This window comes from Rhinolophus sinicus, linkage group LG16, assembly GCF_036562045.2.
Source record: "Rhinolophus sinicus isolate RSC01 linkage group LG16, ASM3656204v1, whole genome shotgun sequence".
Classification (NCBI taxonomy): domain Eukaryota; kingdom Metazoa; phylum Chordata; class Mammalia; order Chiroptera; family Rhinolophidae; genus Rhinolophus; species Rhinolophus sinicus.
Genome location: NC_133765.1, coordinates 27,195,962 through 27,209,004, shown reverse-complemented (window position 1 = coordinate 27,209,004; position 13,043 = coordinate 27,195,962). Strand labels below are relative to the sequence as shown.

General features: G+C 47.5%; 1 protein-coding gene and 1 long non-coding RNA gene across 7 annotated transcripts in view; one reads left to right on the top strand and one right to left on the bottom strand.

The window, feature by feature from the left end:
* The window catches only part of LOC141569253 (uncharacterized), a 295,225-nt gene that overhangs the window by 180,917 nt on the left and 101,265 nt on the right, over window positions 1-13,043 (bottom strand). The gene's annotated exons all lie outside the window — the stretch shown is intronic.
* The window catches only part of CCDC60 (coiled-coil domain containing 60), a 126,729-nt gene that overhangs the window by 88,890 nt on the left and 24,796 nt on the right, over window positions 1-13,043 (top strand). For both annotated transcript variants that reach the window (XM_074321731.1, XM_019753964.2), the window contains exons 4-5: window positions 3,838-3,945; window positions 7,518-7,625. In XM_074321731.1, coding sequence (XP_074177832.1) covers window positions 3,838-3,945; window positions 7,518-7,625 — 216 coding nt within the window. The remainder of the gene's footprint in view (window positions 1-3,837; window positions 3,946-7,517; window positions 7,626-13,043) is intronic.

Below are 13,043 nucleotides of genomic sequence, written 5' to 3'. Positions count from 1 at the left end.
GTTTTTGAAATTCATCCCCTACAGAAAGCAGATTGGTGGTTACCAGGGGCTACGGGAGAAGGGTGTGGGTGGGGGGAGTGACTGCCTAATGGGTATGGAGTGTCCTTTGGGGGTGATGAAAATACTTTGAAACCAGGTTGAGGTAATGGTTGTACAACCATCTATTCAAATACCATTGAATTGCACCCTTTAAAACCCTTTCAAACAGTAAAGAAAGACCACTCCTGCCATATTTTTCTCCTTTACTCTCAGACCACAAACACATTCACAACACTTCTGACACCAGGTATAAGGGTGTTTTTTTTCGCCACACCAAGCAATTCCCTGCAACACCAGCTGGGGATCCTACCACCCAATTCAATCCGACACTATCAAACTGGAGACAGCGTCAGATACCACAGGGTAAGGGCTCAGTCCCACAAGAACGCCCCACCTCAGATGGCCATCACAAGTCCCAGACTGTCACCTGTACTTCTGACTGACCGACCGGCCACAAATCAGGGTTCCCGTGACCCTCTCCTTGGGTTTCATAATTTTCTAGAATGGCTCACAGGACTCAGGGAAACACTGATTTACATTTACCAATTCATTGTATCATAAAGGATACTGATGAACAGCCAGACGAAGAGGTACATAGACAGAGGTCTGCAAAGGTCCCAAGCTTCTGTCCCCATGGAGTTGGGGTGCCCCACCCTCCCATTATGTGGATGTATTCACCAACCCAGAAGCTCTCCAAACCCCATACTTTGGGGATTTTTATGGGGGCTGCATCAGGTAGGCGTGATCTCTCATGAAAGTTCCAAGCATCTAATCCTAGCTTGGGTCTTTCTGGTGACAAGCCCCCATCCTGAAAGCAACCAGGAGCCCACCCTTTAGAACAAAAGACCCTCCGATTACCCATGAAACTCCAAGAGATTTAGGAACTGTGTGCCAGGAACCAGGGTCTAAGACCAAAGATCAGAACAAAAGATGCTCCTAGAGAGATTATCACTTAGGAAATTACAAGGTCTTGGGAGCTCTGTGCCAGAAACCGGAGGCAGAGACCAATATGTATTTTTTTCTATTATTTCACAATGCCCATCCCCTCAAGTGTAGGGGATGAAAAGGGAATCTGGGGAGAATCCCCAGAGCTGTAACTTTTGAGCAGGATCTTTACCACTGAATGGGAGGTCCCCGGTTGACAAAAAAGAGGTGTGATTACACATATCCATATCAGCCCACCAGAAATTCCTGCAGCCAGCATTTCCGGTTAGGAAGCCCAGGGCTGAAGAAGGAGGATGTGACGGTGTTTGTCCCTTGCCAAGTCACAAACATTATTTTCAGGGTAGGAAAAAAAAAAGCTCAAGTCATGACTTAAGCCACCTCCATCCAGCCACTCAATGGGCCACCACTGATGTGTCCTCATGGGCCCCTGAAGGGGCATGTGATACAGAGAAGGCATCTCCATGAGCTGGGGGAGGGTGCTCTCCATGACGGTCCCAGGAGCTCAGGGCAAATTCTACCTTCCCTGAGTCGGAAGATGCTCGTCGAGTCCGCTACTCTTAGTGACACGAGCCAGCTGGCAGCCTTTCCCTGGGATAAAGAGAAGGAATGAACTCGTGGCTCTTTTTTGCAGGAGCTGTGCTCAGATGAATGAGCAAATGAAGAGGTGCTGGGAAAGGGGGTGGCCTCTGTTAAAGAGCCTCTTGTGGCGACTTAACTAGTTCGGTTGTAACGTGTCCCTCGTTTGCATGGGGTTTTTAATCCATGGTCACAAGACACAATTCTCCCCCCTCTGATCCATGTGTCGGTGTGCGAGACGTGGTTTATTTAAAGTTTAATAAGTTTAAATATGCACGAGATGGCTCCTCTTGTAGACATCAGTCTGGGTATGCCCTGTCTGGTGAGTTCTAGGAGCTGGACAGGGCTGGTTATTAAAACATAACTGGAGGCCATGACTGCAACACAGCCATGACACGCAGGCAGGTGGGGAGGCAGGGGTTATAAAACAGCATTGACAGACTGTCTGCACCAGTGAGAGCAGTGGTGACGAACACAGGACGGGGTTCATGTTCTGACTTCACCCATAAGACTGTTCCACTTCGGGCAAGTCTCTGTACCTCTCTGAAACTCCTTTTTTTCACCCACACGAATGGCGCCAAACTCCCAAGTTTGTTGTGAGGGTTACATGAAATAATGCTTAGCACAGAGCCTGGCATCTATTAATTCCCCGGTGATTGTGAGCTATTATTATACAGTAAAGAGAATGCGCTCTCTCTGGGTCTCAATGACCGAAAATCCTCAGATTTATGGCTAAAAATCTGAATTTCCAGGCAGTCTGAAAAGCATCTCACACATCTAAGAGCTATGCTTCTCTAATTCCAATCACAGAAGCATCAAAAGTGTAAGTGTTCGTCCTTAAGTACTTTTTTAAACAAGGTGTTTGATCTTGTGCATTATAAAAGCAAAAGGGATTATTTTTCTCCCCTCTGGATCTAAGACCATAGGATCAGTTCTTTCAGACAAAAGTTTTAAGTCTGACAAACGATGCAGGCGCAAAAGAAAATCAAGCATGTCCCAAAAGATTTCTGCCTGCAAGCAGGCCTTCCCACTGCGCTCAGTGACCTCGTTTTTCAGCTGCAAATTCAGCTGAAAAGGTGAAAAAAAAGAAACGGGTAGAACTTGTCTTATTATTGTGGTTGAGAGAAGACATAAAGCCAGAGATGAAGGAGTGTCAAATCTGGGTTAATTTCTACATATTCTAAACCACCGGGGGAAACCGTTGAGCCAGTAAAACCGGGCACACGGAGGTATGTCTTTCTGCTTGTGGCTTCCTCAGCTCTAGGGTTGAATCAAGAGCCCACAGACGTGGAAATCAGGGACCTCGATTCGGGTCCTATTTTTCAGTTCACTCTGTGACCCCAGGGTTCTCCTCACATTTCTAGGAGGAAGGTCCATTCCTACTCTGTGCCCCACTTGTCTTCTCTGCCCCCACAGTAGGTCATTCTCAAAACAGCAGCCAAAGGGATCCTTTGCAGATACAAGGCAGATCGTGCCGGCTCAGAGTCCTTTACTGTCATTCAGAGAAAAGACCAAAGTCTTTGCAATGGTCCCCCAGGCCCCTGGTCTCTCTCCGCCACCCTCTCCCCTCTCTCTCTATTGCTCACTCCACCCCAGCCACACTGGCCTTCTTGCTGTCTCTATAGCCCACTCCCACCTCAGGACATTTGCATGTGTTCTCCCTCTGTCCAAAAGGCTCTGCCCCCAGATATCTGAATGGCTCACTCTTACAGTCTGCAGATTTTTATCATATGCCATCTTCTCAGGGACACCTTCCCAATCACCCTGCTTAAAATGGCAACTCCCAGCACTTCCAGTCCTTCTGAACCCCCTGCTCTGCTTTTTTTTTCTCCCCGTAGCATTTATCACTAGTCAGTACGGGGAGGGCAGGCCAAATCCAGCCCCCAGGCTGATTTTGTGAATAAAGTTGTATTGGAACACTGCCATTACATGTTGTTTACATACCATCCATGGCTGCTTTGTCCCACAAAGCCATAAATATTTATCTGGACCTTTAAGAAAATGTATCCGACCCCTAGTCTAGTATCTTAGCATTCACACATTTTGCCTACCATCCTGTTCATTCTCTTTGCTCTTCCACCACAATATGTGCTCCACGAGAACAGGGGTGTTTAAATGCTCTGTTCACTGGCTGCATCCAGAACCCTCATCTCTCAGGTCATCATTATTGCCTGGCATGTGGGTGGTGCCCAGTCATATCTGCCAAGTAACCCCTGGCAAGAGGTGTTTAAAACTGCCGCCCCTTGTTCACTCTGTTTCTCTCTGCTTTTCCTTCAGCACGGACGATGACGAGAAGAGTAAGAAGGGGGGGCATGGAGTCATATTTCGCCCGTTCACCCCCATACACAGCTGCATCATTTCGCCCTCGCTACCTGAGGCTCACGTGTAAGTAGAGCTCACCCCTGGCTCAGCCGCCTTGCTAGCTTCTGAAGCAAAGCCAAGGTGAAATGACTCAACCAGCAAGAGCGTATCAGGAGCTGAGGAGCTGTTCCTTTGTCCTCTAGAAAGAGACACGGAGCCTGGAGCAGACAACACTATTTGGCGTATAAAAATAACAGAAAGCAGACGGGTGGTTTAGAGCTAAGTGGCAAATCAGCTGGGACTGAGTCATTCCATTCTTTCCCAAGCCAGACGCTGTAATGTCAAATAGTTTGCAAAGCCTGATAAAATCTGTCTCCAGCCTTTGCCAAGCGTGTGCGACAACACCTCAGCCAGGGCTCAGGGGACACGTTTTCCCCAAGACTCAAGGAGCCGTTTCCCAGAGAAGCCCTGCGGTCTTCTGACCTGAGGCATAAACTCCTCACTGCAGGTGTAACGGGCTAATCAACCCTCCCAAGAACACTCGCGCTTTCTAACACCTTGACATCTTGTTCCCCTTGTGTCTGTGCCAAAGAACTTCAAGCCCAACTTTTTCTTTTTTGCTGGTTGGCACTTTCCAATGGGAAGATTTCAGACACAGAGATGGAAGCTTCTGACTTTAGGGCAGGATTTGTCAACCTCAGCATGATTGACGTTTGGGGACGAGAAATTATTTGTTGTGAAGACCTGTCCTGTGTATTGTGGGGTGTTTGGCATACCCCTCCACGGCCTCTACCCACTAGATGCCAGTAGCACCCCAGCCCCCAGTGTGACAACCAAAATATCTCCAGACATTGACAAATGTCCCCTGGGGGCAAAATCGTACACCCACACACACCCCTGCCTCCTCCCCCTCCCTGTTGAGAACTACGGCTTTAGGGCAATGAACACGGTGCGAAGAATTTGAGATTTCTCTGTCCACTCATTTGTCAAATAGTTATTAGTTCCCTACAGCGTGCACAGTAATAATGGAGCACCAGACAGGTCTCTCTTGCAACTACTTAAGCTTGCCATTGCAGCATGAACGCTACAACGAGTGGATGTGGCTGTGTTCCAAAGAAGTTTTATTTGCAAACACAGGCAGTTGGCCCACTGGCTATAATTTGCCAACTCCTGGGCTAGACTGAGGGCTGCCCTCTCCTCTCCTTGGCTGTTAAAAGGCTCTGCTGCATTTGATGACCGTATCAGTGACCTACTACTGTGTTCCAGACCACCTCAACACGGGGTGGCTTAAGACAGCAACCATTTGTAATTGCTCACAGGTGTACAAGTCAGCTGGGTTGTTGTACTGGCCCAAGCCCGCTCGGTAGATCCTGGCTGGGCGTGTGTATGTGGGTGCACCCGGCGGTGGGCGAGCTGGAGGTTGGCCCATCTAGGATGGCCTCATTCACAGGTTGTTGGCGATGGTAACAGGGGTGGCTGAGCCACGTGTGTCTCTTCATCCCAGCCCGGGTTTGTTCACCTGGAGGTCATGAAGCTTCCAAGAACAAGAGCCTAAGCACCCAGTCTCTCGAGGCTTAGGCTCAGAATGGACACAATGACCCTTCCACCACCTTCTACTGGCCAACGCAAGACATCCGTCCAGCCCAGATACAGGGAATGGGGGCGAAGAGTCCATCTCTTGATGGGGGAGAGGCAAAGCCACACTGCAAAGTGTGTGGACGCAGGGGTGGAAGGGTGGAGCGTCAGGGCATTTTGTAATCAGTCTCCCAAAACGCATCAGGGCAGGGCATCTTGGTCAGTTCTCAGATTCTCAGTCATCCCATCAGCCAATGTGGAGCACAGCTGGTCAGTCCGTTCAATCGCAATGTCATTGATCCCCAAACCAGCTGAAGATTCTGAATTGACTGTAGCGGGATCAATCCTGCCATGTCAAAGGAGATTGGACCTTCATCTTTACAGGGGAAAACGAAATGGTGTCTAAGAATGAGAAACAGCCACTCCTGTCCTCTCTGAGATGGCTGACCAGTCCCTCACAGGCTTTGGTGAGCGACTGTGCAGCGAGAGAAGCGTCTGCCATGTGTGTCCAGGTTTGCCCCTGGCAGACAGCATGGAGCGCCTGGAATGCCTTTGCATGCAGTTCTCCAATTTCTCTTAGTGAACAATCAAAACATCACTGTCTTCTCGGGGATGCTTACGCCTACTCGTGTTCTGGTTGGGATGGCAGTTTCCACAGAGTGGCCACTGGGAGCTCGCCCTGACTTCTGCACACAGGGGTTTTCTCAGCAGGCTGTGTGCAGCCAGGCTGCAGGGGCTCTAAGCTGGGAACAGCAGAGGGGACACCTCTCCAGGCCTTTGGCACCTTCCCGGGGTGATGGTGAGGGTGACGTGTGGTGTCCGGCACAGGGCCAGGCACATGGCACAGCAAGCGGCGGCTCTTGTCGAAAGGCAGCACATGGCCCAGCGGCCAGAGCTACGAAAATGTGGTTACCTACAGGGACCAGGGTGGTATTACGGGGGAAAGAGACAACACCCAGAAGGCTTAGAGGCCCTTTACATTACAAGTGAGGAAATAGTCAATAATTGGTAGAAGGGAGGAAAGGTGGAAAGAGGGGGCTCCGGAGAAGAAAAAAGAGAACTGCTGACTCTGGTTTTCCTAAGACCTTGTGGACATGGCCACCCCAGTACCTGGGGAGGGGGAGTGGGGTGCATAGGGGCCGTTCCCCTTCAAGTTGAGTGAAACGGACACCTCTCAAGGGATTTCCAAGATACCCAGGGGTCAGCTCCACAGTTGAGCCCCAGGGCTTGGGCTCCACTTTCCAAGGTGGGGCCTTCCTGGAGCAGGGTGGGTAGATGCCTTCCTGTCCCTCTGAGCTCAGGCCTGGGAGCCCTGGGGAGTATCAATCAAGACAGGACGCAGTTTCAGAGAAGAGCAATTACACAGGTTCCTAATGGAGGCGTCCTGCCATTAGCGCAGGGGGAGAAATCGTTTGGGGAGGGTGTGGGTGGGTGAGGACTCCACCTTGTTTCCAGGAAAAACACTCGGACTGCAGGTTAACCCTCTGCTGACCTCACTGTCAGGGTGACCACTGTGTTGGCTTCGTCAGCACCTCGAACAAGCAGAGCTCAGGCCCATGAAAGCACAGGCTCTGGGGTGAAACAGACTGGGGTCCAAATCCTCATTATATCCTCAGGGTCAAATCCGAGACTGACCTCTGGCCACTCACTTTACCTCTCTGAGCCTCAAGTCTCTTGCCTGCAAAGAGGACACCATCATAGTACCCTCCTTCTACGGCTGTTGGGAGCATTCATGAGATATTCATATCCCATCTCTGTCACCAACAAGCTGTGTGACCCCGAGCACACTGACTGCACCTCTCTGAGCCTCAGTCTCCTCTTCTCAAAAATATGGATAATGACTCATACCCCAGCAGGCTGTTGGAAGAATTAAATAACATGTGTAAAGTGCCCTAGTCAATGAACACCTCACGGGCCCACTGCAAAGGTGTAATGAGCTGATGCATGGGAAACACACGTGCCGAGAACACAACCACAGCTCTCTAACTGGGAGCCAGCACAACTCCTCTCTCTGGCGCCATCACTGTGAAGAGGGCTCTTCTGACAGGATCCCACGGTGCTCTCTCTCTCTGTCTTTGCAGGGAACCCCTCTTCCGGCAGCTCTGTGCCCTCCACTGGCTTCTCGAGGCCCTGACGATCGACCACACCCACCACACCATGAAGCCCTTGATCACCTGCTGGAATCCAAAGTAGGTCTCAGCCCTTCGACCGTAACTAGCAACAGACTTGGCAGTGGGGGAGGAAAGGCCTATTGGTTCTTCCCCTCCATTTGCTGCTTTGGGGGGGTGGGTTGCTCTAGGAGTTTTCCTACGTGCTTTGTGGGATCCAAACGGGGTGAGCTGAAGCCCCGCACATACAGTTGTGGGAGCCACTGTGGACCTCTCCTCCCAGCACCTTTTCCTAACTCCACATTCGGTGACATCACACTGGAAGCTTCACATCAACCAGCCATGGTGGGAGTACTGACACCACAGAAACCGGCCCGCATGCCACTGGATGCTAAGCTAGCGTTCTCTCCGCCTTTCTTCTTGGAACATGTCTCCCACCACTATTTTTCACTTGCTCCTCTTCTTTTTCCTCCTCTTTCCCTTTCCCTTTGTTCTTATTTTTCTCCTTCCTCTCAAGGAATTCTTAAATTATAGACACGAAGTCGGGCAATGAAATTCGTGAACTTTCCACCGTGTAATCTCCACTTGGACCCAAGGGAGTACTCAGTGTTCTGGTCCCTGGAGAAGCTGGTTTCACTCAGGTAGAAGCTACAGGATACGTTGTCTAGGCCAAGAAAAGTGTGCGCTGCGTCCCCACCAGAGGGGAGAAGCCTTGAGGCCACTGCTGCAGGAAGTGCCCTGCACACACAAGGCAGAACAAGGGACAGGCAGGCATGGAACGGCATTGGTTCTTTAAGGAGAGTCCTGTGGTCTGCAAGGATGGAGCCAAAAAAGGTCCAGGCTCCGACTTGAGGAATTGGATTTGCTCTGAGAAAATCCCAGGCTGAGTTAAATGAAATAGTTCCCCCTTCAATGGGAACTCCCACTCCCACCCCAATAAGCTGATATAGGTGCCCTCTCACAGTCTTGTCTGGCAGGTGGATTCTGTCTTCTTTCTCTTCCAAAATCCTGAATTGTAATTCACGCCTTCCCCCTGAGGACATTTACCACCCATCGCCCAAATCCCCATCCTTCTCACACCTTTCTTGTCTCTTGTACCAGAGCACAGATCAATGAACCTCAAATGCAACCAGAAATATAAATCATGCCATCTAGCGGTAGACCAGCAAATCCAATTAATTCCACCTTTTGGGCTGGGACAAATTTAAAATTCTTCCTTCCTTTGGTATACAAGGGTTTATAACCTTTCCTTAATTTTTTTAAGCAGTAGAAATACTTTAAAGAAAAATGGAAACCCCAATAATGTAAAACAAATTTTTCCAAATGGAGCTTCTACATGAAACAGGAGGCTTGGGGGGTCTGGGAGACCTGAGACCCCTCCCACCCTCCCCATGGCACCTTAGTCATTTCCCAAATATTTTCGTGGCTCGCAGAATTTGTTTGAAAACCACAGCCTGAAAACATTTCCCACAATGTTTTCTTTAAAACAAAACTGCTGAAGTGATAAATGAATACAATTTATTCCTACTGAGATTTTTCAGATCTTCAGAAGTATATCAAGGATGAAAGCTTTTATCCTCCCTGACCCCCCCATTCATTCTCCTCCTTAGAGGAAACTCCTTTTGAAGGTCTGAGGCGTGTCCCTCCTTCAGATCTTTCCAATGCCTTCTCCTTATAAATATATAGAGAGATGTACAATTATTTTTACAGAAATGGGATCCTATTCCACATAGTCTTCTCTGTGTGATTTCCCTCCCCGCCCCCCCCCCCGTTTTACAAAGTCTTATGGACATCTTCCCATGATGGTATGTACAAAGTTTTCAAATTTTTGAAACAGTTTCCACATTCCTTTAATAGAACACTTGTAGAGAATTCTGTGGCATAGATGGGCCATAATTTAGGTAACCATTTCCCTATTGATGGTTCTCAAATTTTTGCATTTCATATAGTACTGTACAAAGCATCCCTGTGCATACATTTTGTGCCCAGTTGAAAATGATTCTGAGAAATGGAATTTCCAGGTCAAAGCAACATCTAATTTTTTTCACAGTTGACTGCTTAGATTCTAAGAAAAAGGCCCTTCAGCCAGTGGACGTCTAGTAGCATTTCATCTCCCCAAACAAGCTACCAGCGGCAACATTTTTGCCTCTGACATTTGGGCACCCATTCTCCCCAACGGAGGCAAGAACATAATGTAGAACTTGGACTGAGAAGATAAAAAGAACCGTCTTTCTTGCCTTTGGTTGGTTTTAGAAATGTGACCACACATTGTCACCTGCACTGTAAAAGATACAGTGGTCCCACTGAGAGGAGTCGAGGTTCTACTGTGATTGGCCAGGGCAGAACCTGAACCAGAACTTCAGCCAGACCTGAAAGAAACCTGCAGCCCCAGAAAGATTCCCACAGGAAGTCAGAATATTTGTTGGGGTTTGTTTTTTTCCTAGTGAGCCATTTGCTCCTGATGCTGATTTTAGTTTGGGGTCAATGCACTCATTTGTTGGTAAATGTTTAATAACCAGACCTCCAAGGGGGAAAAGCCATGCTTTGTAGCCGTGCCAATTTCCATGGTGGAAATAGTCCTGCCGTGGCTGATGCCAGGCTTACCAACATGTCACTGAACTTGCAGTTGGGAAGAGAGGCACAGGCTCAGTTTTTGTGAGTCAGTATGAGCCAACTCCAGCACCCTGCTATTTGGGATTGATTCAAAATAATTTTACGAATCTGAGGGTGGGAGATTGGGGTAAGGGGATTCCAGCTCCCTAGAAAATGCCAGAAAGCATCTTTTTAGCTAGCAAGAAAGGAGAGGGATAGCTTTCTTCTCTTTAATACTTAATCCCTGTTTATGATGTATCACCCTTTTGCCACAATGTGAATTTGCCCAAATCTTCAAATGAAATTTTTAAAGCCCAGAAGGATTGAGTGATGAAGACCAAGGGCTCTAGCATCAGATGGTCCTGGATGAGTCCGGGCCCTGCCATTTAACAGCTATGTGACCTTGGGCGAGTCACTTAACATCTCCGGGCCTCTGTTTCTTCATCTATCAAATGGGTTCCTTCCTGAAAAGAGTTGTAAGGATTACTCAAGACCAAGTACGTAGAAAATTCAGCCCAATATCTGAGAACACAATAAGTGTTCACTAAATAACAGCTATTCAAGATTAAAATCCCTATTTCAAAGAGCAGTTAGCGCTATGATTATCAATGCCATTGAGACTTTGGCTGGGAAAGAAATGAACTTCTGAGCAGAGTTTTACCAACAGGTAAGATCCGTGTTCACTGGATGAGTAGACAAACATACAGGTAGGAAAGAGGCTACCTGAGGTCAACCCAAATCTTGTAAAGATAAACAATCCAGGTAATGACCCCAAGAGGGAAATACAAAATTTTCAATTCTCCTGACTGTGATTTTCTAAGTTTCCACCATCTACCAGCCAGCATCTCCTATTATTAAAGCCTTCAACACATAAACCCTGGGCACTGACACCCACCATGCATTTTCCAGAAGACAACACCTGTCCTCTGGGACACAGAGGTCCCAGAGGCTTCATTTCTATCAGGTACAATGATGGCTGTCGATCCAATTCTGCCCCCTTATGGATTGTAGAGTAAGAAAGTGGGGTGGTTCAATACCTCAACATGGGCTTTTTGCAGGCAGCAAAATTTACTACCTGGCAGCTACTGTGTTGCAAACAATAGACGATCTTTGCGAGTTGCAGGAAGATCCCATATTTAGATGGCTGGCTAGCTGGTTGGGTGAATGGACAGATGACAGCTTTTAAGGTATCCTTAGGAGTTACATCTGAGTTTCCGCTTTATTTGCAAAATAATAATAATAATAATAATAATAAAACAATAAAAGAAGAAGAAGAAGGCCTTCCCAATTTCATCACGTGGCAATTCAAACACATTATCATTTCCCAGCATCCTCATTAATTCTACTGCTATCAGAGAGTTTATTTCAATTGACAAGATGATCGGGTCTACAACAGAGCAGAAACTGGGTCTTCTCTAATGAATGTACTTATTACTCAGAGTGAGAAATGCAAGGCTCTGATTAGGCTAAGGAAGACTTGCTTTATCTATAAAGACCCCCAAGTCTTTATCCAAACCTTTGGGATCAGCTGTGTTTCAGGATTCTGACTTTTTTTTCTCTATTTGTCATTTTAGAAAGCAAATATGGGGCATCTACCATGCAGAACATCACATTCTCAGAGGGGGCTGGGACAGCATCCTGTCATCAAACACTGTATTTCCACAGGGAAAAAAATGAATATTTACACTAAGTACATTAGTAAAGGTAAATAAAAGGTATCAATAGCCTGCCACCAGTTCAGGTCCTGTTTTGCTGCCAAATAAGTTATTAAACAGTTGTTTGGTTTTCAAGACCCTTTGAACTTTGGAGAAGGGGTGGTGACCGTGTATTCTCTTATCAGAGACCAGCTTCCCAAGGACTGACTAGAAATGACCGGACCTTTACAGGGAAGCAGATGAGACCAAGTGTAAACAAGCATTGCAAGCCTTAGCGTCACCTTTTCCCGTCCTACTCTCCTCCACCCTGCTGCCATCTTCCCTAGTCCCACTGGGCAAGAGTGGGGCAGACCCCTGGCCAAGAAGGGGAATAAAGAGTTACTGATGGACCTTCCAGGCCAGCTACAGGGGGAAGGGACGGAGTTACTCGGCTTGAGTCTCCAAAGTCAGTCAGTCATGTGCTCTCCCCTGGAGCTATGCATAGGGCTGTCCCACAGAGACACCGCTGGACTTAACTGGGGAGCCCAGCTGGGTATAATCCCGATTTTCATTAAGAGAGTCCAGACACTCAAGGGCTGGGCTGCCCAGGCACAAAGAACCCACCCCTCCTTTAGAAAAACATAGATGGCGACAAAGCAACCACCCTTTGACATTTCAAACATGACCCAGGCACCTAAATCCAATTACTGTGTTATAATGAAAACAGCTGGCATTTGAGTGCTTTCTATGTCAAGCGCTGCTCTGGGTATATTACCCCACTTGAGACTCATTCTAACCGACAGAGGAGGAAACTGAGGCACAAAGAATTGAAGTAAGTTGCTCAAAATTGCAGAGTTAAATGAGAGCTAAGTTGGAACTTGAGCTCAAGTAGACCACGCTGCAAAGCATGTGTGTTTAACCACTAAATGATTGTTTTCTCTGTTTCTAGCTAAAGTCCAATAGTCTTCAATTAATTTAGGGAACAATCTAGTATCAAAAATAAAAAAAGAGCAACTCATCACAAAGTAAGATTTGCCTGGGCACCCAGATACAAAAGGGACCCCAACATACCAAGATAATACGATCTATAAATACATCATTTTCTTTTAAAAGAAACAATGAGAAAAAGGCCATTCTATACTTACTGCTTTGCAACTCAATTTTTGTTAATATATGGGGGACAGCTCTCCATGTGAAAACCTTTTTTAATGACTGCAGAGTTTATCAACCTGTTCTGCCAATTCCCCTAAGATCTTTAAGTGTTTGCCAGGTT